This window comes from Myripristis murdjan, chromosome 13 (genome assembly GCF_902150065.1).
Source record: "Myripristis murdjan chromosome 13, fMyrMur1.1, whole genome shotgun sequence".
In the NCBI taxonomy this organism is placed as follows: Eukaryota; Metazoa; Chordata; class Actinopteri; order Holocentriformes; family Holocentridae; genus Myripristis; species Myripristis murdjan.
The window spans coordinates 10577564-10601971 of record NC_043992.1 but is presented as its reverse complement, the minus strand read 5'-3'; the positions used below and the strand labels follow the sequence as shown (position 1 = coordinate 10601971).

The 24408-nt window shown below is 39.8% G+C and overlaps 1 protein-coding gene across 4 annotated transcripts in view; it reads left to right on the top strand.

Annotated features, from left to right (window-relative positions):
* brip1 (BRCA1 interacting helicase 1) overlaps positions 1-24408 on the top strand; it is an 89974-nt gene that overhangs the window by 38215 nt on the left and 27351 nt on the right. For 2 of the 4 annotated variants that reach the window (XM_030066967.1, XM_030066968.1), the window contains exons 17-25: positions 4297-4409; positions 4502-4584; positions 4893-5204; positions 7139-7954; positions 10357-10854; positions 17091-17152; positions 17244-17322; positions 17452-17667; positions 18220-18362. In XM_030066967.1, coding sequence (XP_029922827.1) covers positions 4297-4409; positions 4502-4584; positions 4893-5204; positions 7139-7954; positions 10357-10854; positions 17091-17152; positions 17244-17322; positions 17452-17667; positions 18220-18362 — 2322 coding nt within the window. Of the gene's footprint in view, positions 1-4296; positions 4410-4501; positions 4585-4892; positions 5205-7138; positions 9461-10356; positions 10855-17090; positions 17153-17243; positions 17323-17451; positions 17668-18219; positions 18363-24408 lie in introns of those variants that run through there. The other 2 variants (XM_030066969.1, XM_030066970.1) reach the window with 2 other exon arrangements.

The following is a 24408-nucleotide window of genomic DNA, read 5'->3' as shown; positions in this document are numbered from 1 at the left end:
ACTCAAAACAAAGCATGTGCTATGGCCACATTAGATACGGATCTGTTTATGCTGCTGTTGGTCAGAAAACTGGTATTTCTGCCTCTTTATCCTGTTTGACTATTGAACATTAGTGCAAAATTATTGATTGTGATTATAGAATCTGAATATTTTTGATTGATGAAAAATGTTCTATTTTCAGGCTCCATTGATATTCAAACTGAATGACAGTTCTGTTTCCACTCCATTATTCAATCTGTCAGTGCCCCTGTGTTAGCCGATATCTGTAAGTGGAGGGATTTGAATCCCGCTAACCAATTAAGATAACATAGTAACTGCTTCAGTATTTTTACAGCGCTGTTGCAAATCAGCCTAACTTAGCATATATTGCCATCTCCACAAATGTCAGTTTTGTCTTGTGTTGTTTATGCCAAGTCAATTTGTTGGTAAATGGGCATATAACAAATGCCAGAGCTCTCTATCACCAAAAAAAAAAAAAAAAAAAATGGACAAACAAGTGATTCAAGTTGGGCTAACAGACTGGTGATTTGCCAATGCACCATCTGAACTCCTCCAGGCTTAATAATTCTATTTTCTACACAATCAATCAATTAATCAATCAAGAGGGAACTACATTTTAATTTCACTATACAACCTGTTGTTTAATGACAAATAAACTTCCTTGTAAACCTGTCAGCAGAACATAAAAACATCTTTCCCTTTCAGAAATTCCTTCAATGCGCAAAGTTGCTTCTAGTTTAAATTTGTTTCAAACAGTGTCGACAGCAGCATCTATAGGTTTATCATCCATTTTCTTGTGTCAGCCACTCTTAGCTTATGTGCTATGGTCTCCCTGGCTCTGGTACAACTTGACTGCGACAACAACCTTTGTCCTGCCATATAGTGGTGAGCCATATGAATCACTAATTTTTTTATTTTTTTTTTAACTGAACTGAACTGTAATTCACAGAGCCAGGCTACTCCATTGTAGCTGTGTTACAAATATCTTGATGTGACATCACATTGTCTATACTTGGCATAGGTAGATACAAGGTGCATTACCAATAGCTGTGTTTTAACAGTGTCACAGTATTTTAGGGTGGATTTTTAACACATAGTCTTGCATGCATGCTCTGTATTAAACACATTCACGCTGTCATATTCACACCAGATGTCTCTCACACACTGAAATGGCTGCACCTCGTTGCACACAAGCACATATGCATGGGCGATACACATTTCTACTCTCACTTAAATGCACTAGCATTGACATGTTCTCTCAGGAGCACACAAAGATCCAGACACATTAACTCATTCACTCCGTGCCACACTCAAGACAGCACCCCATTGCTAGGATAAGACACGTAAGCTCAACCTTTCTCCATTTAACAGACTCCAGCACTCTAGATGCCTGCTTGGCCTGCATTCCCAGACAGGCATAACTCTTTGACTGTACAGCCTAAGCACATAGCATGGCATTTTACTGGCCTGTTGTGTTATTGTGACAAAGATCAAAGGTTGAACTTGAAAAGTCCTCTGCAGAGAAAGCTCTGCTAAAGCCGGTATTATATATATGTCGAGTTTTTCCAATGGCATGTTTTACAGTGAACAGTCGGGTGCTGCGTGAGTGAGCGAAACAATCAGCGGCTTTAACAAGCAATAAAAAGACACTTACAGCTGATAAGGCATCTCTCTCAGCCTAATGAAGGCCTCAGCCAAGCTTTTACGACACCCAAACAACTTTTGTCTCTCTGCTGTTGCGCTTTTATTAAAGACGTTTAGTTCTGAGGTGAGCGTGTGTACAAGATGGATGCTTTAAGAGCAGTTTGGAGGAATGTTGAGGAGTTCATGGAAATCACAAACAGGATGGCATGATGGATGGCACACTGAAGATAATGCATTAACGCCAGCTACTGAGGGAATGTCACAGTACATGAACACTATTACTCTCACATGGTATCACAGTGGAATAATGAAGATTAAAGCAGTGGCAAACTTAAGCTTTAGCATACAGAACCTTTTCACAGCAACCACTTTGACATGAATAGCAGGGTAAACACTAATGCACATTAATTAAGGCTAACAGAGCCAGAGTTATGCTATTGTTCAGGCAGGTTCACTGGAAAGACTCTGCAACACTTAAATGGAATATAACATAAGTAACATCTGTGTTTACCTGCTATTTCATGTCTCAATAGCTGCTGTAAAAAAGGTCTGTTGTCATGCTGCTCAGTCCAAATGAAAGAATTTTCATCGCAAAAGTATGTAAAATATTGTGAAACATAAAATCTTCCAGCCTTATTTCACTATCCAGTTGTTTAGCGAATTAGCAAACACTTGACTTTTTAAGTAGATTATTAGACAACTCTATCAACTTATAGAATGAGTATGATTCTGTACTTCCTGTGTGTAGTCTTGGTGTGAGCTGATCCCTGAGCATGTTGGGAAAGGAGTGCACTGGCTTGATGCCCTTATAAGTGTGTACACACATAGATGCTGTCTGAGGACGAGCCACTCAGCTGTCAGCTCAGCCACATGAGGCAGATGAGGCGCTCAGCAATCTCAGTGACAGGCACAAGATGTCCTGGACTGCCAGGGGCGTGCACACTGACACTGACGCACACACACGCACCCACACATAGACACACGCCTGTTCTCAAATGTAGCTCAAACAGATGCGCTCAGCTGCGAATCATGCCTAGTGGTCAAATATATGTTTTTAGGGATGAACAGGTAGCTGTAGAGGACAAGGCCAAAGCAAGCGAGTGATCTCTTGACATTTTAACTAATCCCTTCTAGCTTGTGGTTTCTTGCACATTTAGGAGATTTGCTAGCAGCCAGAATTGGCTTTTTCACATATGCAACCTGTCATGTCAGATTGAACGTCGACATAATACAGACCAGGGACGCAATGGGTCGAACACTGAAATGGACTGTGATTGGATTTAGATGACACCAGCAGCTCGAGGCTACCAGCCTTCCTGTTCGAGCTGTGGTTTCAGAAGTGGATTCTTTAACCGCTCTGGTGTCTCATAGACTGGCAAACATCTCACCACGGAGCCGCCAGCCTTTGTGAGAGTTACCATGACAGGGTTAGACAATTTGTCTCCAAAACCCTGCACTGCTGTTTTATGTTTTCACCGATGCAGCCCTTAAATTTAAGTCCATTTACAGTCCAAGATTGTATCATACAAATTGTGAAAAACTTTTATCAGTGGAAATGTCTATGAGGGCAGTTGTTGGGGAGTTGTTTGCATGTCTTTTTTGGATGGGGTGTGATTACTCATGGTCCAACTTTGGGGTGACATTTAGGATTTTTTGTGACTGTGCTTGTTTGTGTTTATGTACACAAGCCCAGACAGACCACAGTGGCATTGCATGATGCGCCTCATCTCTCCTTATGACGGAAGGCGTAGAGGGACAGGCTGTACCTGCCACGGCCCTGTGTGTTTGGTGGCTCTGGGCGAACACACGGTACCTGTCAGAAGCAGTTAGAGCCCTGTTCACCAGCCTGCCCCGCATGGCAGCCCGTCAGACGCCAGCTGAACTTTTCACTTGTCAATTCCGAAAGGTTAGCGCTAAAATCAGCAGCGACAGATGCAAATGGATGGATGCTTTCCTGGCATTTTTGTGCAGGGGTGGCTCGTGTTGACTAGACCACCTTGTCTGCCCCTTCCTACCTCTATTCTCCTCTGTCGTGGCCTCTCTTTAGCCCCTCTGCTCCCCTTTCACAACACATCTGTCTGTGAGGGCAGGCAATACCCAACCTCTTCAGGCCTTGAGTGGTTTTGGCTGGAGGTTGGCTTTGCCCCATATCCCTTGCCCCCTTACCTTCCCACTTCAGAGCTCTGATTTGTCCAATTAGTTCTCCATCAATAGCCATGCATGAAACCCCCTCACCCAGGTGCTGCCCCACAGCTGTGGTTATTGTTCTAGTGGCTTCATTGTCAAACCTTCTCTCTGACGTAAATGTGGTTCCCTTAAATATTTTAAATCTGTTTTATGTAGGTTTTATGTAACTTATTTATCCTTCTTCTTTACAGTTAACTGATTCATACATTGTCAACATTTCTTTTGTGTTTAGTTAAAGCACAATGAAGAAAGACCTACTTCACTATTGAGCAACACAATATAGCAGCTTTCACATTTGAAATTAAATGTCGTGGTGGTACTCTTCACATTTTGTCCTAATTGCTTTCAAAGTATTTGAAAGAAACCTTATCTGTGTCTGTCTTTTATTGTGTTTTCTTTACATAATTTCTGAATATTGCAGCATGGCTTATGTGATCATCCTTTTGATATCTTGGCCTGTTTCAGGTGGAACTGAAGATGAGGTATAATGACCAGCACTGCAAAACGAGAGGTCTTCTCTCAGGTCACCGCTGGTATGAGATTCAGGCCTACCGAGCTCTAAACCAGGCCCTGGGGAGGTGAAGCCGTCTTCTACTTCTAGCTTTTCATTGAAGGCTTTCTCTTCTTCACTCTGTTGTTTATTCCTCAATCTTCAAAATGAATCTTACAGGTGTATCCGGCACAAGAATGATTGGGGTGCCCTCATTCTAGTGGATGACCGTTTTGGGAATAACCCTAACAAGTACATCACAGGTATTCAAACTGTTAAGTACATTACATTATGTTAAGTAAAAGGCTGGGTCTTTTGACCAGTTGCAGAGTGTCCTATTTTGGACACTAGATGGCAATGGTTGTCCATTATAAGGTTTTTAAGATATTCTGTTTTTTTTTTCTATGCATCAGCTGTATCTAGTCAGTATTCAGATTTTGTGTAATAACTGGTCAACTTTCGAATGTATTGATTTATTCATGATTTATTTGTGTTATCTTAATAGAATTCATTGCAGTGATGAAATCATGTGTATGCATTGGTGTTTATTTTGTGTCTCTGTGTATCTTAGGTCTGTCCAAGTGGGTTCGCCAGCTTGTCTGGCATCATGACACCTTCAGCAATGCCATGCAGTCTCTGGTGGCATTCTCTCAGTTTCAGCAGAGGGCAGAGGTGGCCCAAGCAGGCAAGCAGACCCTCACCAGCCCTGTCTCATCCCCAGCCAGTCAGTTACCAGTAACCACGCAGGAACAGGGCCTTCCACAGCCTTCACAGCCCCTAACACCACTTGTCAAACAGCCTGAAATTTGTCATCAGGGCACAAACACCCCAGCTCTCTCTGTTTCTCTCACACCTGAGAGAGTTGAACAGAATGGAACAGCAGGTGAGCCACATTCATGGACTAGGTAACAGAAGATGGTGCTCTAACATTAAAAAAACAGCAAGGTTGTCAGTGTTTATGCTAGTTCAAGCATGTAGCGACCACCTCTTTTGTTTGACACAGTATGACTACTCTTATCCATGGCCCCAAACAAAATTCATGGCCTCATTCTCAGTTGTATTAAATAGTCCAGTGACTCATATCTCCATTGTCTTTGTATTGTCTGTCTAATTTGAAACTGATTATCAGTGATCATGATTTAAATCTATTGTATGAGAAATTTTGCTTATATCGATTGGCAAATAATTGAGTCAAATCTGACCTTTTTTTTTTTTTTTTTCTTCTTTTTCCTAAGCCTACCTTATGGTTATATAGTATGTAACTGTCTGTTAAAAAATGATGTCATGGCACAGTACACAGTCCTTTGTTTAAAAAGTTAACAACTAAACTGAAATGTTTGTGTTTTAAGTATTTGAATATAGAGTCTACATAAGAATAGGAACATTGCACATTGGCCTGTACCCTCCCAGTGGAAAACAAAGTATCTAACATTTTGCTCATTTCAAACTGCCTGCATGAGATGTCGTGCTTTGACAGTAAATATGTTGGATTATATGTCCTCATTTTGATTTACAATAAGCATACCTGCAATTTCAAGTGTTTAAACATACAAGCTAAAGCTGCATTAGAGTTACAGAGTGAGGTTTCAAGTTAAATTCAACTGCCAATACTTAAGGCACTGGTTTTGACTTGGCACATAAGGTAAGTATCAGTGCTGGTGACATCCTGAGTTTCAGCACAGTTTTCACAAAAGCACTGCCTCCTAAAGATGACAAAGTACTGCTTCATAACTTCAATCTCAGTGTGTGCTTTCATTCTGTTTTATTCATGATAGTGATGTGATGAAGATGTCCCTGTTCCACTAAAGTGGAAAAGCCTGTGGGAGCAGAGAAAGGGCAAATTTTTATGCTTTTTGGATAAGCCTTTGATAAATAAATGAAATGCAGGAAAGATTTCCTTTTAGGGTCTATTCTAAGTTAATTCCTGGATTTTCCTCTACTGTTTCTCAAGAGTGAATGTTAGTCTTGACATAGGTGAGCTATTCTTGTACATCACATATTTACCAATTATCTGTGTTAATCCTACAGGATGTTGAAACAGAATTTTCTGTCCAAATTTTCAGTTTTACTGAGATTTCTTCATGTATGTACGCAACCATATTTCAGTTCTTAGGTATAGATATATGCCTTAGATGTTTTATTTCTTCATGAATTATGACTGATATAGTAATTCTTACAGCAGGATAGGTTTCAAAAGACAGGAATTTCAAGATGTATGTCATTTTTCCCCCCAAGAAAATGTATGAGTGATATCACCACGAGACAATACAGTTAGGTGACGTGTTTGCACATCGCCTTGGCTAGCACCCATTTTCTTTAGGTCACGGCAAGGTTGAGCTGTTTGCTCAATTGAATTTGGTGTGGTGGATAGGGGTGGCAGGAGTGGATAAGGCTGTGGTTGGGGGTCCATGAGGAGGGGTGTGGGTTTGGGTGGGGGTTACAGGCTGAGTTGAGTGGCTTGCCTCATTACTGTAAGGTCTTTTGCGTGCCTGAGTGGCGCTGGAGCGAGCTGATGAGCAGATGTTGGACTGTTGCTTTTAATTAAATCCCCTTGACCTTTGTTTGAGTTATATTGAGCGTAAGGCTAGATTCATGTTATCTTGTAATGCTCAGCTTTATGAAATAATATTAGAGCCTTTATGCTTGGCCTGTCAGTCTCATTTCATGGTGAGATATTATGTGAGTCTAGCATCTTTGATCTGTTGTCTTTTTGTCATAAATTTGTCGTTTGAATGTATGGGGATATACAGTGTCACTTAAGAATTTATACACCGATTTGGCATGCTAAAATCATGGAATTATCTTTCCTTAATGCAGATTGTCAGAAGATGGTGGGCAGACAGCAAGCAGAGCCCCTTTCCCATCAGAATAGTGAGGCCAAAGTCCCTGTGGGCCCCATTGCCTCTCAGCCTCTGTACAGGCTTTTCACCTCCACCCCCATCAGCACCTGCTTCAAGAAGCCAATCTTTAAAGCTAGCATGCCCGACAATGCTGACCAGCACTTTGACCCTTCGGACATTTCTGAGGGCAAGGAGAATCAGGAAAATTCCCCCACACAGCAGAGGAGACAAGCACCTTGTTTTGCTCAGAGTGCTGGAGATGCACCCACTGAAATGAAAGTGTCTCCTAACATTGTGGTTCTTGAGCCCTCTACTGTCACAACCCCGCCCAGTTGTGAAAGGGGCTCAGGAGACAATTCAGATGACGAAGAAGAGGACATGACTGTTTTCTTTACTCCAGAACTTTTTGAGGATGAAGAGGGAGAATGCAGCCCACAGAACGAGGGGGAGACTGACTCACCTCCCAGGACAATTTTAGAGGGAGGCCCTGCCTTGCTGTTAGAAGATCTTTTTGGCTCAGAGCAGGCTCGACTCGAAGGGCAAAGAAAAGCCTCCGCCTCGGATGGCCAGAGAGACGGTGGTCCTTCAGTCATTGAGGACCGTGCAGGGCTAGAACACACAACCAGGCATGACAGAGAGCAGAATGGGCCAAAGAGTAATGACCAGGCCCCAGAAACCAAAGGAGAGAAGCAAGGTGAGGAGGGAGAGCAGTTGGAAGGCCAGAGCAGACAGAAAGGCAGTAGGCTTCACAAACTGTCCCGGTCCAAACAGAAAGCTCCCTCCACTCCATCAGGTAAACTAACCGATTTGATGGCATTTCTTTAAAAGACCACTGTGTCTTAACATGCAAGTAACATGCTCTGAGCACAAAAAGTAAAAATATTACCAGCACCAAAAAAAGAATGTGTTGGAGATATGACTAGAAACAGGCAGTAGTTTGGTTTTGGGCATTCTCAGTTTGGCTAAACCAAACTAGTTAAGCCAACCCAAGTGGCTTAGTCTCTGATGATACACTAAACTAAGACCATTAGCTAAACTTTTACACAACAGTCACATGAAAATGGTCTTCAATTCATGCTGCTGTGACATAATCCTTCCATGATTGAAGAGTATCTTCACATTTGTTTGTGTTCACTACATGTTATGAGTGTTTCAGAGTCAATTTCATGGAATTTCTGTATTTTGTGTATGTTTTTAGGTAACCATGTACATCACAGCCACGCCTCAGGCAAATAGCCCACACATTATTACCATAGATGACTAGGCTTCATTGTGGGTTCAGCCAAGCCAGCTCTGAGCTCTCAGATCAGCTCCCATTTATCTAGTGTGACAGCATGGCCTTATTAAGGCCATTAAGGCTGTCTAACTACTGTTATCAGTTAAAAACTGCATAACTAACCAATGCTATTTAAATGATGGTGTTGATTTTAATGTGCTGTCTTTTTTTTTTTTAATCATTAAAATGCGAGAACAAATGTGCCTTTTATCTTACTTTGAAAAAACACCCCATCTTCCAGTTTCGTTTTAATGAGATATGTTTAGGAGATGGTCAAGCAACGTGGATATTGTAGACACGCTTGACTTCACCTAAATAAGAGACGTTAATTTTGGCCATTGAATATCAACTGCTGTGTCTGAGTGTATGCGTGTGTGTTTGCGCACCCTGTTATGTATTCAGCAGCAGACCTTTGTGCAATCTCTGGTATTTTGGTAAAATTTGTACATAGACACATTCATACAAATTATGTTAAGTTGGAAAAATCAGGTTACTATGAGTATCATGGCTAATGTTTATTGATGATGTTTTTTGTTTGTTTGTTTTGCTTTGCTTTGCTTTGTTTTGTTTTTTGTAATGTTTTCTCTTTAAACAGTGGCTCAAATTCCTCACACTGCCACAACACATTTCTTGGTTGGGCTGTACAATATAGACAAAATACCAAAAATGTTATAGTCTTTTATAGTTTATTATAGTTTAAAATCTATTTTTGACTTTGCATATCAACACAAATGCATAATAACAGTAAATAATGGGAATTTCATTAACCTGCTATGGCTGTATGACTGGAAAAGAAACTACAGTCAAGAATAGTGATGGTTATCTTTGCGTTTCAGCAGTCACTTTTACTTTGGAAAATCATCTTACTTTGTTCAGTGTTGTGATGCAATGTTTTTGCAGAGCAATGTCATCTGTTATTTCTGTCACGCCATTTAAATGGATTGACAAACATCTAAAATACTTAAGCTGTGCTTACGTCTTTGATGTAATTTCACTTCATTGTTCATTAAATGTTATTCAAATATAAGCCACTCCATGTGCAATGTTTTTATGGCCATACTTTATCGTTTGAGTCTGAGGAGCTTCAGTCAATTAATCAAGTCAATGCTAAGTGCAGAATCATGAAACGCTGAGGTGAAGGGAGGTGGAAAAATTAAACATGATCAGACTGATGTCTTGTTATTTTACAAGCATCCCTGTGTGATTTTTGCAGATGAGTTGAGAAAACACAATTATTCCATTAAATCCTTCCATTGCATATCCACTGTCTCCCTCAGACTTTACATGTAATCGCACATGGCTACTCGTTAACATCATTATCAAAATACAGTGTGGAGAAGGCAGCAAATGTGTGTTAAAAGCACCCTATTAGTAAGTCAGTGTCACTGAATGACTCGGTAATGGCAATGGATGGCTATCTGTTTTTATTTCATTAACCAAATTCACCTTTCTTTCTGACTAACTCATTAAAGCTTCACTAAGCATGATTTTTTTTTTTTTTCATCAGAAATATTAAAATGGGGCTGCAGCAGACAGAGGCTTCATCCCCACTAATTGAAATCCCGCTGTCTTGCCCTCTTTACTCAAATGAAATTCTTTTGCCTTCCTCTACCCGCAGGAAGTGACAAATTGGAAATTAGAGTGATAAGTTAACTGTCTCCTAAACAGCAACTTGTAGGGTTCACAGAACGGTAACGTTAGAGCTTTTGCATCTCTTGTCCCTTTGGTGTAGAGACTCACAGACTGGCCACCTAAACATTACCGCTGTGTGCATTTTATTGATGTCGTGTGCAACTTTGCCTGATTAAACAACGACCTACAGTCTTTGTACCCAGTGTCACCGAAGCTTTAGTCTGGTAGTTGAAATGAGCTACAAGGACTAAGAAGTTCTCAAATATGTGACTTGTTTTAATTGACAGGTGGAGGCTGTGATGCAAACAGTGAAGGGATAGTAGTTCTTCGACAGGTTCAGACCAGGAGCAGCCAGAGGGGGAGAAACCAGGTCAGAGCATGTTTAGAGTCAAAAGACTTGGTCCCGGGGGCAAAGGGCAGACCTTCCAGGGCCAGGCATGCTAAAGGACCTCACCGAAAAACGAAAGACAGCTTAGGACAAAAGGCTTACCAGGCACATCGCATGTCAGAGGTCCAGGATGAAGGCCAGAGTACCTGCCAGTGGGACATGCTCACTTCAGAACCAGATGTGAACTCAAGAGTGAAGGATTCAGTGAGGTCTTATGTGGGTTCAAGTGCACAGAAAGATCTAGAAAGGGTGACTGTGGACTTTGTGGGTCATGCCACGGCTGAGTTTGACTTTGGCTCTCCAAAGCACAAAAATAGAGTGCCGTTTCCAGATGCTGGATGTAGTCCCTGTAGTCCACCGGAGGATGGTCCTGGATGTCAGGACACCACACTAAAAGGTAAGCTAATCTGTACACAGCATATGTGTGGTTATCATTATTGTGTAAGAGGATTTCACCAATAGAACCAGCATGCTTTTGTGGAGTTACAATTTTTATGTCTATATTTAATAGTAAAATAAAAGTTAGATCAATTTTATTTATTAAGGAATTTGTGCTGGATATCGATTCAAATTTCAAGAATCGTTTTGATTCCGATTCACAGGATTCAGAATCGATTATCATGATTCGATCCGATATTGATTTGGTTAGTTTTATTAAAAAGCATTTTGAGCTGTTACTGAATTACATGCCTGTCTATGCAACACATTAATACTTGTATTATATTGTGTCATTTGACAACAAATTAATATAGGTATTGATAATTAAAATGGCTGTAAGACTGGTAAAAATGGCTAGGACCACCTTTTGTAGCCCAGAGGAGATATGTTGCTCAAACACTTGGTATGTTGTGTTAGCGTATGTTTATTTAACAGTATGTTAAATTATTATTTGTTTTAAAAATGTAAATTACTTCAAACAGACCTAACTATTCAACTACCAATGAATGAGCAGTAGTATGCATGTGATAACATAGATAGCCAAAGTGATACCGCTTCTCTGAATAGACAAGCTAAGCCAGTGTGCTGCTGTTAGCCAGTGAAAATAGAGCGGAGTGGCAACTCTTCGCTTTGTTACACAATCTATGTCAGTGTGCTGCTGTAGCTGGAAAGTTTCTTTGCCTTTTGGACTCGTACAATGCCGGTGTTACGGATTAACTGGTTTCCGTGTTAACTGGTGACCTTTGTTTGTAAACGTCGGGCGTTTCTCGTGGCAACAGCAGCTGTTCTAATCAAATCAAATTTTATCATGAAGGCTAAGTAATCCCATAAAACCACACGAAACAACTGTTTGCAGTTGTTGCATCCACTGGGGAATCGATTTGTATTGTAAACTGCAGGGCCAGCTGTATGCATGTTGCGATGTAACAAATTCATTGTAGTCACTATAATTTATTAACAGTGGTCACAAGTTAATCTGGCAAACAGCAAGAGGCTGTGTGGTTGTTTTTGCCTGACATTAAATACTTTTGTGTGTGTGTTATTTTTTTTTACAAAATAAATATCTGCAATGTTTTCAGAGTAAACGATGAATTTATGTGCAAACCGTTATTTACTTGTTTACTGTTGTTTACTGGTCCACAAGTCTTTGGACGGATAAACAATATTCATAATGTTGCCCTTGCACACCACCACAGTGGATTTGAAATGGAGTAATCAAGGCGTGATTGAAGTTTAGACTTTCAGCTTTTATTAAAGGTTTTTCAAAAGGTGGAGACAGATTTGTGTGCGTCGCAGTATCAGCGGTCACAAGTTAATCTGGCAGAAGTATACAAGGCCTGGAGGAGGCCGTGTGGTTGTTATTGCCTGACATGTGTTATATTGTCAGACATACCCCGCAACAGGTACGCTAGTCTAGTGGTCTAATTAAATGACTTGCACTATTTCTTTTAGGTTTCACACCTGGTATCGAACCCCGGGTGGATAATTTTTTTTATTTTGAAGAAAATAAAGCAATATGAAAAAAATATAGAGTAGATTTCTGATCCCACCATTTCACTAAACCACATGAACCACCAACAAGCTAAGTTGAGCAGATAGTTAGCCAAGTCTAGAAAATTGTAAGAGAGATTTAATAATAGTCATTCAGGCGTAGTCATAGTCATTGAGGTCAGCTGCGTCCCCTCACCATGATTAGAATATCTGCTGTTGCCACAAGAAACGCCTGACGTTTACAAACAAAGGTCACCAGTTAATACGGAAACCAGTTAATCCGTAACACCGGCGCAGTTGTTGTATTTTTTTTTTTCTTGGTGGTGTAGGTGCAGGTGAAACGACTGGAGGGGTTGTACCACCCAGATTTGCTTCCCTCCATGTAATTTTCCCCAGACATATGTTCATATTCCACACAAAAAGAGCATATATATATATATATATATATATACACACTACTCACAAAAAGTTAGGGATATTTGGCTTACGGGTGAAATTTACGGAAAATGTAAAAAGTTCACGCTACAGTGATATTATATCATGAAAGTAGGGAATTTAAGTAGAAGCATGCACTGGTGATTTCCTCATCTCAAACAATTTCTTGAAAAAAAAGCCAACAACAGTGGTGGGTATACCACAACAAAAAATGTCAATGTCTCAATAACTTGTCATGTGCCCTTGAGCATCAATTACAGCTTGACCACGACGTCTCATGCTGTTCACAAGTCGACTTATTGTCTGCTGAGGCATGGCATCCCACTCTTCTTGAAGGGCGGCCCTCAGGACATTGAGGTTCTGGGGTACAGAGCTCCGAGCCTCTACATGGCGACTCAGCTGATCTCATAGGTTTTCTATGGGATTCAGGTCTGGAGAAAGTGCAGGCCACTCCATTTGAGGTACCCCAGTCTCCAGCAGCCGTTCCCTAATGATGCGACCTCGATGAGCTGGAGCATTGTCGTCCATGAAGATGAAATTAGGCCTGTGTTGTTCATGAAGGGGTACAATGACTGGATTAATGATGTTATTCAGGTAGTATGGGCTTGTCACAAAGTGTAGGGCAGTTCTGTACTGACCAGACACACCTGCCCACACAGTAACACCACCACCACCAAAGGCTCGTCTGGTGACAACAGTGGCTGATCCATAGCGCTCTCCTTGACGTCTCCAACATCGTTGGCGGCCATCATTTCTGCTCAACATGAATCGGCTTTCATCAGAGAACAGCACTGAGGCCCACTGCAAGACGATGACACCTGTGCCTGGTGGTGTGGTCAGGTACCCTTGCAGGTCGTCTAGCACGCAGACCATGCTGATGTAAACGGTTTCGAATGGTCTGACGTGACACTTGGGTGCCTCTCACCTCCCTTAAATGTGCCTGGAGTTGAGTGGCATTCATCATCCGGTTCCACAGGGCACTGTTCACAATGAAGCAGTCATCAGTGTGGGATGTGGCTAAAGGACGTCCACTTCTATGCCTTTCTGTGACTCTTCCAGTCTCTCTGTATCTCTGTTGCAACCTGCTGATGACACTCTGTGACACTCTAAGCTCAGTGGCCACTTCCGTCGGAGAACATCCTGTTTGAAGCCTCGCAATGGCGAGGTGCTGCTGATCAATTGTTAGGTGTCGTCTTGGTCTCATGATGTCAAAATGTGAACAGCATTATGAGGAGGACTGTTTATATACCAATTCTAATTGAACCAGGAAATTTATTGGTCGATTCATGGATCAAACACCTGTTGTGAATTTTGCCGTTAAGCTCCTTGTTAGAGAACAGCAACTTGTGCAAAAGGTACTGAAACACTGAACAGTTGGACATGTGCATTCAAAAGTTTACAGAACGTCACATTAAGTTCACCTGTAAAGGTTATAATGCATTATAGGTTCATCCTGAAATTTCACCCGAAAGCCGAATATCCCTAACTTTTTGTGAGTAGTGTATATATATAGCCTATAGAGAAAGAGAGTGAGAGAGAGAGAGAAAGAAAATAATGGATCAAATAATACAAATAGTACAGAAAATCTCCATAATCTTAATGATGGTTGTGGATACTTCCCCATACATATTGCATGAGATACAAACACTAAGCATCTTACAGATTAAGTTGATTTTCTAGTAGATGGTTTCATGGATAAATGTTCCTGAGTACACTGTAGGTGTTTAGTGCAGTTGTAAACTAAATAACCAAGCAGAGGTTGGTCATCAAAGCAGACATGCACAATGCATAATCCTTAGGAAATGCTTGCCTTTTAGCTCTATGTATGTTGGCAGATAGTTGAGAGGTCCACATGATCAGAAGAAAGTTCCTTGAACAACATGGGTTTCATCACATGAATTTCATGTTTCAGATGTCAGACTTCATATTGAGACATCTGTATAAGCAAGCAGCTGCATGGGGATCAAAGGGCCAGATCTAGAAAAGAACTAGACTTGGGAAGGAGACAATTTACTGCCTTGATCAGGTCAAGATTTCTCCCTCAAAATCTGTTTTCCATTTCAGTAACAGTTCTATCTAAAATGTGCAGAGGGGAACTCCTGAAAGGCTGGTTGGGAGTTTTGGAACACCTTTAGTCAGGATGACCAACAGTGGAGTGAATAAAACTGTCTGTGGCTCTTGTTTACTCTAGCAGGGTGCTTGCAAAAAAGCATGGCACATATCTAAAGATTGAGCCTGAAAAGCAGAATTTGGAGACTTCAAGACACCAAGAATCTTTTCAAGGAATTTACCTACTACAGAAAAGTTCCTGCTTCCTCAGTTGTACAAGGAGCCTTTTTTTTCTCGCCATTGTTGCCGCTATATTCAAAAACCTCAGGATGAAATCCTCCTGATTATCTCCTTGACATGTCACATCATAATCACTTGTCCATCAGATCTCTCATGTCTTTTTAAATACAGTGGTCCCTTGTTTATCGCGGGAGTTACGTTCTAAAAAATAACCCGCAATAGGCGAAATCCGCGAAGTAGTCAGCTTTATTTTTTACAATTATTATAGATGTTTTAAGGCTGTAAAACCGCTCACTACACACTTTATACACTTTTCTCAGACAGGCATTAACATTTTCTCACTTTTCTTGTTTAAACACTTTCAGAGTTCAAACCTTCGTAGAAAAATAAGTCCAGTATTATAGAATGAACGCATTCTGTACTGTACAGGAGACACGGCACGGAGGAGATTGATTGACAATGGTCTACAGTCCCTTAGCCAATCAGGACCCAGAACACAATGCGCTGTAAAACAAACAACAAAAAAAAAAAAAAAAAAAAAAAAAAGCATGCAAAATTGCACTAAAAAAAATCCGTGAAACTGCGAGGCCACAAAAGGTGAACTGCGTTATAGTGAGGGACAACTGTATTTTTTTTGGCATTTCTGCTTTATCTGATGGTCACAGTTGAGAGAGACAGGAAAGGCAGGGGAGAGAGAGTTGATGACCTGCAGCAAATGGCCTGAGGTTTGATTGGAACGCAGGCTGCTGCAATCAGGACTTTAGCCTTAACATATGTTATGCACTTTTATCCAGTGAGCCACTGGGGCGCCCCTCTCATGTCCCTTTAAGTGAGGGAGCTTTGTAGTTCTGGGCTACATAGTAACAGTAGAAGAGAGAGTAAAGTGACCCAGCGAGAAGTGGAAATATCCAAATGTAGCACACCTATAGCTAAATGTGGTGCAGTGAGTCATTTAGTTTCACCTACAGCTCATAGTTGCCTTGCTTATAAAAACAAGTCCTTGTACCACCTTAATCAAGATAGCCAACAGCAAACATTTACACGTGCTGGTGCCAGATAGTCATCACAAAATGGACATCAATTTATTAGGGGAACATGAAACGCTGTGGTTGGTGGCTCAACTGTCACCAGAGAAGAGTACAAGAAAGTCGACTGTAACATGTCGTTGGCTAATGTCGGTAAAATTGTAGTCACATCCAGAAATCCAGTTGTGGTTGTGATGGATGCAAATACAATCTATGGTCTATTTGTTAAAGCAGAGTGTTGGAGGATAGTAAAATTGATATTTTGTGTCTAAAGTATTTTTTAAATTTGATAATTAGCCATGTCACCACCCATTCACAGAGATTTAAGGGCTCTCTAGTTCACTGTGGGGTTCTAATCTCACTGTCAGGGTGGGGTTGTTTTTAGATAATGAGCAGCTAGATACATTACCCCTTACATATGAAAAAAAAATACTGTATAGTAACAAGGTGTTTTTGTTATCGTTAGGACAAAAGAACAAGGATTGTTGACCAGTAAACTGGAAAAATAAACAAAAAAAGACATTTAAATATTAAATAAAATAGCAAACCACAGAGGTGACTCACCATTCACATTTTTTGTACTATTATCTTACTTTATGCTAGAAGTCAATCATTCCTATGGGAGACAAATTTGATGGATTTAACGCAGCTGAATCTGCATTGACCAGTCTGGAATTCAACCTTACTTTAACAATGTGTTAAATGTATACAGAAAAAGTTGTGTATGAGGTTTTATGACCTTTATTTGTAAGGATGGAAGCTGCTGCTCGTATGTTCATAGATTTGGGAAGCACCTTCTTAAATGTTAAAGGTGTTGATGATTTGACAGAATGTCTATAAGTCTATAATTGGGTTCTTCTGGAATGTTGTTTCTAACTATAGCTCTTTTTTTTTTTTTTTAATTTTTGTCAGACAAATAAAACTTTATCACATAATTTTTTTTTTTCCAATGAAGCTATAAAAATACAGAGGTCATGCAAGCACAGGAGGGATAACAAGGCCTCTTCAAAGAAAAAGGTGAGTGTCAGGTAAATCTGCTAATGCAGGTCACTGCAGTGTCAGAAATCTACATTTGGTGAGCTTGAATTACTTTTTATTGTACTTATAGAGGCTGAAAGACCAGAAACTGTGTGCACTGGGACTCCAGTGCGCTTTGTGTGAACAGGAACTGCTTCCTGTGGCTGAAGGTACTTTTTTAATAACCCTTGTGATGTTATAGTTCGGTTACAATGAATCAATAATATCAAGCATTAAATTTTTTTAACTATATGTCCTTCTTTATTTGTTTTTCACTCACTTGTGATTTCATTTTTCAGGTGTGTTGCGAAGTGTGACTTGTGGATCTGAACAACTAGCCTTGCTTAGAAATAACAGATTGTGGCCTGTAACAAGTGTGCCACATCGCTGCCAGTGTGTACCACACCAGACATCATGCTCTGAGAACACGTCTTTGATGCTGCTAGTCCAAAATATCACATCTCTACAGGCCCTAAGGGGTGCTCTGCAATCTTACAGAGGCAACAGTTTAACTGGTGGGTTGTGAACTATTAACAAATTTTGCAGAAATGTTGCCGCAATACTTGATTTCTTTTGTTTGTGCACCTATATTGTATGGTACTGTTTTTGTGAAGAGCCTTGTAACGCTGGTTTTGAAAGGTGCTATAGAAATAAAGTTTATCTTTATTATTGTTAAAGGAGGAAACATGGTCATAAGGAATATGGTCCTCCATACGAGTTCCTACCTCTGACCAAATACATTGCAAATATCTTGCAAGTCACGTCTCTGCAAGGTTTTTGTCATATTGTGTTTAAAAAAGTGTCTGCACAAACATTTCAGTAAATATAAAACAGCAATTAGTAATTGCCACGCAATTGATACCCATAGAAACAAGCTAGCTCATGAGCTTTTTTTTTTTTTTTAACATATCAGACCTGATCTTGAAGTATTGATCCTGATTGTATTTCACACAGATAATTTAATACGATCAGATATTCACATATTCATCTTAGACTTTCATGTGACTTTTCACTTTGCTGGTTTTGCCAAAGTTACTTGATATTTTCAATACTTCTCCTTTATGCAGAATACAATGCCATCTGGAACCCTGAGGAGTGCTCTGTTATCAGGTTTCTGCAATGCAGAGGCTGTTTGTCTCAGAACCCACATCTGTCTGCAGCATTGATTGCAGCTGAGATCCAGTACCCTCGAGACCCAGCTCAAGATCAGGTAAATGTCATCTTTTATTTGTTACTACACCATTACTCATTACATTTTTGTTCAGTACTGATTCAGTATTTATATCGAAATTGTGGGCCACTCACAGTACCACAGTGGTACAGTGACGAAAAAATATATAGGTACGATTGATGGGGTCCAAGAACATAAACATTACTAAATACTCCATTATATAGCATTCCCGAGTTTCAAAGCCTCTGGCAACTCTGGCACTGGCAACAGCCGTGGCTGGAGGCATTATGTTTTCGGGTTGTCCATCATACATTTGTCTCTACGTCTGTCCCTACATCCGTCCCATTCTTATGAAGGTGATATCTCAGAAACAGCTCAAGGGAATATCTTCAAATTTGGCACAAATGTCCTCTTGGACTCAGTGATGAACAGATTAGATTTTGGTGGTGAGATGTCAAAGGTCAATATCACATCTGTCCCATTCTTGTCAACATGATATGTCAGGAGTGCCTTGAGGGAATTTCTTCACATTTGGAACAAATGTCCACCTGGACTGGAGGATGAAGGATGAACTGATTAGATTTTGGTGGTCAAAGGTCAAGGTCATGTCCATCCTATTCTTGTGACTTTGATACCTCAGGATATCTCTGGCCATTACTCTGCGCCATAACTCAGCATTTTTACTTCACTTCCTCCACCTGGATGACAACCAGAACAGGGGCCTCCTGTTCCTCTGGTAGTCCACCACAAGCTCATTGGTTTGCTGATATTGAGCTCCAGGTGATTGTTGTCGAACCATGTGACGAAGCTCCCAATCAGTCCTCTGTACTCCTCTGAAAAACAAACAAACAAACAGAAGTCTCAAGTGAAGATAGCATGTTTCTCACTGTCATTCACTGTCAATATAGAGATAATATTAATTTTGCCAAAAAATACACTAAATACCTTATAATTAAATTCCTTCAAGCTCTTTCATCCTACGGCTGGATGTCATTAGATTTTTAGCGATTTTGGTTCCAGTTTTGGTTCTGCGTATTGATTCTGGTTCTGTTCAATCATTGATTCAGCTTCTTTTCATATTATTTGAGTATCAAAATAAATAAATAAATAAATAAATAAAAATAAATAAATAAATTGAATTGAATCTGAAATAAATTGCATGAACAAATGACATAACTACAGTAGAATCCAAGTTATATTTGACATCACAAAAATACAGGCTATACAATATCATGGTCACAAATCTAAAAAATATTAGCACATACACCATACATATTCCCCACCTAAATGGAGATTCAGCTGTTTAAAAGGAATGTATTATCTTGACAATAAATCCTCCTGCAGCTTCAGCCTTGATCCATCTTTTGATAAGATGTGCAGCAGTTTATTACCATTATCATTATCATTAATTCATCCTTGTCCAATGCAAACAACATCAATAGAGTAAATAGTCATGTTGCCAAAAAAGAAAAGGGGCAAAGTTAAGGACTTAAACATACTGTTATGAATTCACAACAAGCCATGGAAGTAGCATCACTTATTTATCTAACTGACCCTGTTGATCATGCCTTACTCTGTCTGTCAAGTTACTTGGAGATTTTCCAAGAAACGACAGCTTGCCAAAACCCACAGCACTCGATGTTTGACAGTCAGCCACAGCAGACCAAAAAAATGATATGGGAAAAAAATGATATGGGAGTTCCGATATACATCTGCTGGCTTTCGGAAAACACTTGCAGAAATGTGACGTATACATTTTGTAGATATTATGCTAAACATGCAAAATCACTGGTATGGTCCTTTTAAATGTCACAGTATATTTAAACTTGTTGTTGACAAAGTGCATCCCTTCATAGTAACAGTGATTGTTGTTTACCCTAGCTGCTCGTTTAATCACCTTTGGAATGAGGTGGAGTGGGATTTTGACTGCATGTGCTGCCACAGAATCTATAGACACTGAGGGACATTACGGGGTTACCACCAGGGTTGAATTCAGACCACAAAGAATTAAGGATAGCTCGGTGTGTTTATTAAAATGGCCATTGTGTTCGTAATAAGCTACAGTATATTTGCTAACATTAGGCTGAACACTTAAGTTTCCAGAGAGCTAAAATTACATTGAAATAAACTGATCATTAGTTTGCCATTTATGGTAAAGTTTGGCTGTGAAACAGAGAGGTAACTTATTTTCCTGAACCTAAGACATCTGAGACCAGTAAACTGAACAAGCAAATAGAGTTTACTGAACAGTTCCTCACTATAATTTGGAAGCATTTTCCCAGCTGGAAAGTAGGGGCCTATATTTTACATCACCAAGTTGGTTGGTCAGTCAGCAGTTAGGTTCTGGGAGCCATATCTCTGAACGTATTTGGTGGATCACCCTGATGTTTTGGTGACAAGATTCATGTTGCCTAGAGCATGAAATTTTTCCATTCTGATGAACTATCACCCTCCCTCGAGTGCCACCAGCAATCTCAAAAAGATTTTCATTTCCCTGAAATTTTGTGACAACATTCATGTTGCCTAGAGGATGAAACTTGACAGTATTGGTGACCCTGTGACCTTCCCTCTGGCACCAGCAGCAGACCCAGTGGAGCTTGACATCTGTGTCAGGAATACCGCATTTGTTGGAGTGGCTATAAGAAAAGCCACAGAGTTAGTCTTTTCACATCAGTGTTCCCTTCATCAGTCTGTACTTTTAGGGGTGCTATTATGGTTTAATGCAGTAGGTTTGAAATAATCCTTTGATCTTAGTGTTTTTTTCATCTCATTGTTTTTTGTTTTTTTTTCATAGCACCTAAGCCTGAAGTTTTGAGTGAGCGGCAAATATGACAGATGGAGGTGGCATTCAGAGCCTGTCTGACACTGTCATGCTATAATCATTGTGTGTGCTTAATGATCCATGTCGGTGTAAGCAAAGGAGAAGATTCAGTGCAACCAATCAGTGCATTTGCAAGTATACAGAGTTCCCAGGAGGTGATCATGGGATGTTAAACAAAGTTTGTATACTGCTTTATTTTGTTGTTTGTGACACATACATTCATCTTCTATAGAAGGAACACCTGCTGTGCCAGGAGGCAATGGAGTATTTCAATCAATACCCATCCTCCATAATCCGACTTATTCTGCATTCAGATGGCATCTGAGAAATGGTAAATGACAGTTGGCAATTCGGCATGTGAAAAACAACAAACCACACGATGGAGCCTGCAGGATGACAAAAACACCACAGGACAAGAAGTTTTGTTTGATTTTACATAATTATATTCAATAATACTGGTAATTCATACAGCTATAAATTTACAATATAAACATAGACTGTTGTTGCAAATTAAAGTGTTTATATCTCCATAGGACTTCAGACGTTGGTCATATGATTCAGGGTGTTGTGCCTGAATTATCACCTTTTCATTGTCCAAATCTGCCATATTTCTGCTAGGTGATGTGTTACATAACAGCTGGTTGTAAATTCAGTGTCATCTGATTTTACCATCCTGTTCTCTTCCACAATAATAACATCCGGTTTGCAGTCTGCTGTTTACCTGATTCCGTGTGAACGCAACATAATTGAGGAACTGAGACATAATACAAGGCAAGGTATCACAGCTTCCTGCTTTAGCCAGTTTTTGTGTTGATATTGATTTGTAAATCCTTAAGCTGCTTTTTCACCATTTGGCTCACAGGCGAGATGCCTCTCTGCTGTCATGTATCTGTTAAAGGCACATGAGCATGTGTCAGTTAGTATGGAATGTGTTTGGCACAAGTTTCTCATTGATGAATGGTAATTTTCACAGACCTGGTCATTTGTTTTAAAAAGTTTTGATTCTGTTTAAGTGACGATCGCACCAAAAATAGTACAACTCACAACTATTGATTTTTTTTGAGTGGTAATTGAAGAAACATTTTGAAAAGAATATGAATCTGGTGGTCAAGGTGCTGGTAGTCTTTCTCAACAAAGCATTGTCACATTATAATGCAGTTTTCTTATTTACAGTAACAGAAAAAAAATCCTTGGCTGCAGGTATATCTTTTTACATTACATATTGGGGACTTGAGGAAAGTGTAAAATTTTGATTATATTTTTTGCTGTTGAGTACAAATTCGAAGTATAATGTATAAGAGTGTAAAACATCGCAGAAAGGTCTATGATGGCATCACTGTATGATGGTAAATGTTTGTCTTAGTTTACCTCTTATTCTCCAAATTTGTTTGGGTTTTGAAAGCTAATAAGACTTATTTTTTCTTTTCTCTCTCATTTTAAGAAGCATACCTTCATTTTTAGTCACATTTAAAGTTTTAAAGGACCTCAATAACTATAAGATTCTGGCCCACAACAGCGGACTGTCATGTCAAACACTGGTGAGATTATCAGAGTAAAATGCCAGATTTAAAAGGTTAAGTGTGATTGACCAGTCAGTTCAGATTAAACTGTAACTTTCCAAATTTTGTAGTACTTTCTTACGTCAGTTGTGTACTAATTTGGTCTTGTGTTTTTATGTAGGCTGAAAAGATGAAACACCTTTTTCTTGTGGATTTCTTGATCTAATGACTCACAACTTTACTTTCCTGGCCAAATTATCCATATGAAGGGAAAAAGGTTGCTGACAATAGCTGATACGGGATTGTCATCTCAATCCTCTTGTTACTTAGGAAGACTTAATTGGTTCAGACTATTGATTTGACCACAGTTAGCCCGGATTATAACAAGTCTGACATGGTACAGTGGCCTTTTGTGAGACACAAAGGCTAGTTAGCCCCCAGTGGCCTTTGTTGGATAATTTTGGTGGTAATGGGCTTGGTGTTCACCCATTGCTTGGAAGTGCCCCAAAGTCATGAAAAAGTCTAATTTTACATCAGGGATGAATTGATGCCTGAACACTGTACACGGGTGACATGCCCCCTGTCAAAAATATTGATCTCACATAAATCAGCCATAAGATCATGCCATAGTAGTTGTACTCACATTCTTCTCAGTGCACAATTACTCATCTTGAAAAGTTTGCTCTGACAAGAAATCTGCGAAGTATCCAGCCATCATTGCCACATGTGGTGGACCAAATTCGATCTTTTATAGTTTTTCTTTGGCATGTCTTTTCTAACTAAAGGGAATCACACCCATCATGTACATCTATGCCTCCTGTTGTAATTTTACAATTGATAAATGCTTCCATCTGACAGCAAGTTGAATAACTTGTTTGTGGAATTACCTGAACACTTTGACCATCTGGATCACGCAGTATGAATCACCCTAAGCCCACCAACCAAATGTGTATCTACGTGTCAGTTCTGCTGTGAGGGGTTAAGGATGATTCTGTTTGGTCCTCATCTCACTAATTTTTGGTTGCTTGCATGAGGAGCTCCAGGTTCCTGCTGTTCAGCTGTGAATTTGACAGACACCATATTGCACTTAAACCTTAGGAGTCTGTCTGGGAGCAATTACCAGACATACAAACTCCAATCAGTATGGAGCCACATTAATAGACAACTGTCTTGGGACCTACAGCATGACTCTTTTAAGTTTATTGGTGTCATCAACAACAAGGATTTTGACCTGTTAATCTGATTTGTTATTGTTGTCATAAACTTTCCCCATCATCTGCTACATTTCATGACCTAACACCTAGTGTTGTTGTCTCTTCCAGTTTTTATTTCTGAACTGGCCATCTATCATACGGTAACTGTCGGAAGGAAGCATTAAATATTTACTCATGTCTTCATAATAGGAAGGCATGCAGACACCATGTGCGTTTTAATACGCTTTGAAATAGCACAGATTAGATTTGAAGCTTGCAAGCTCTGGTATAGTGGCATCCAATAAAGGACAGCCTTCATGCCTGAATGGATATCAAATCTGATTACTCTCATCCGAGTGATTTATTTGTATTGCACATTGAGCTATGTTCTATAGCTTACAGAAAGCTTTCATAATTATTCTATTGATATGAAATTTAAAAGTTTCGTAGTATTTTGGTATAATGCTCGTATTTGTGTCATAAGTTCCTGCAGTTACATTAAGTTACAGTTACAGTTTAGGCTATGGATGATACATTGCTCATTCTGGATAAAAGCCAGATATTATTAGCCA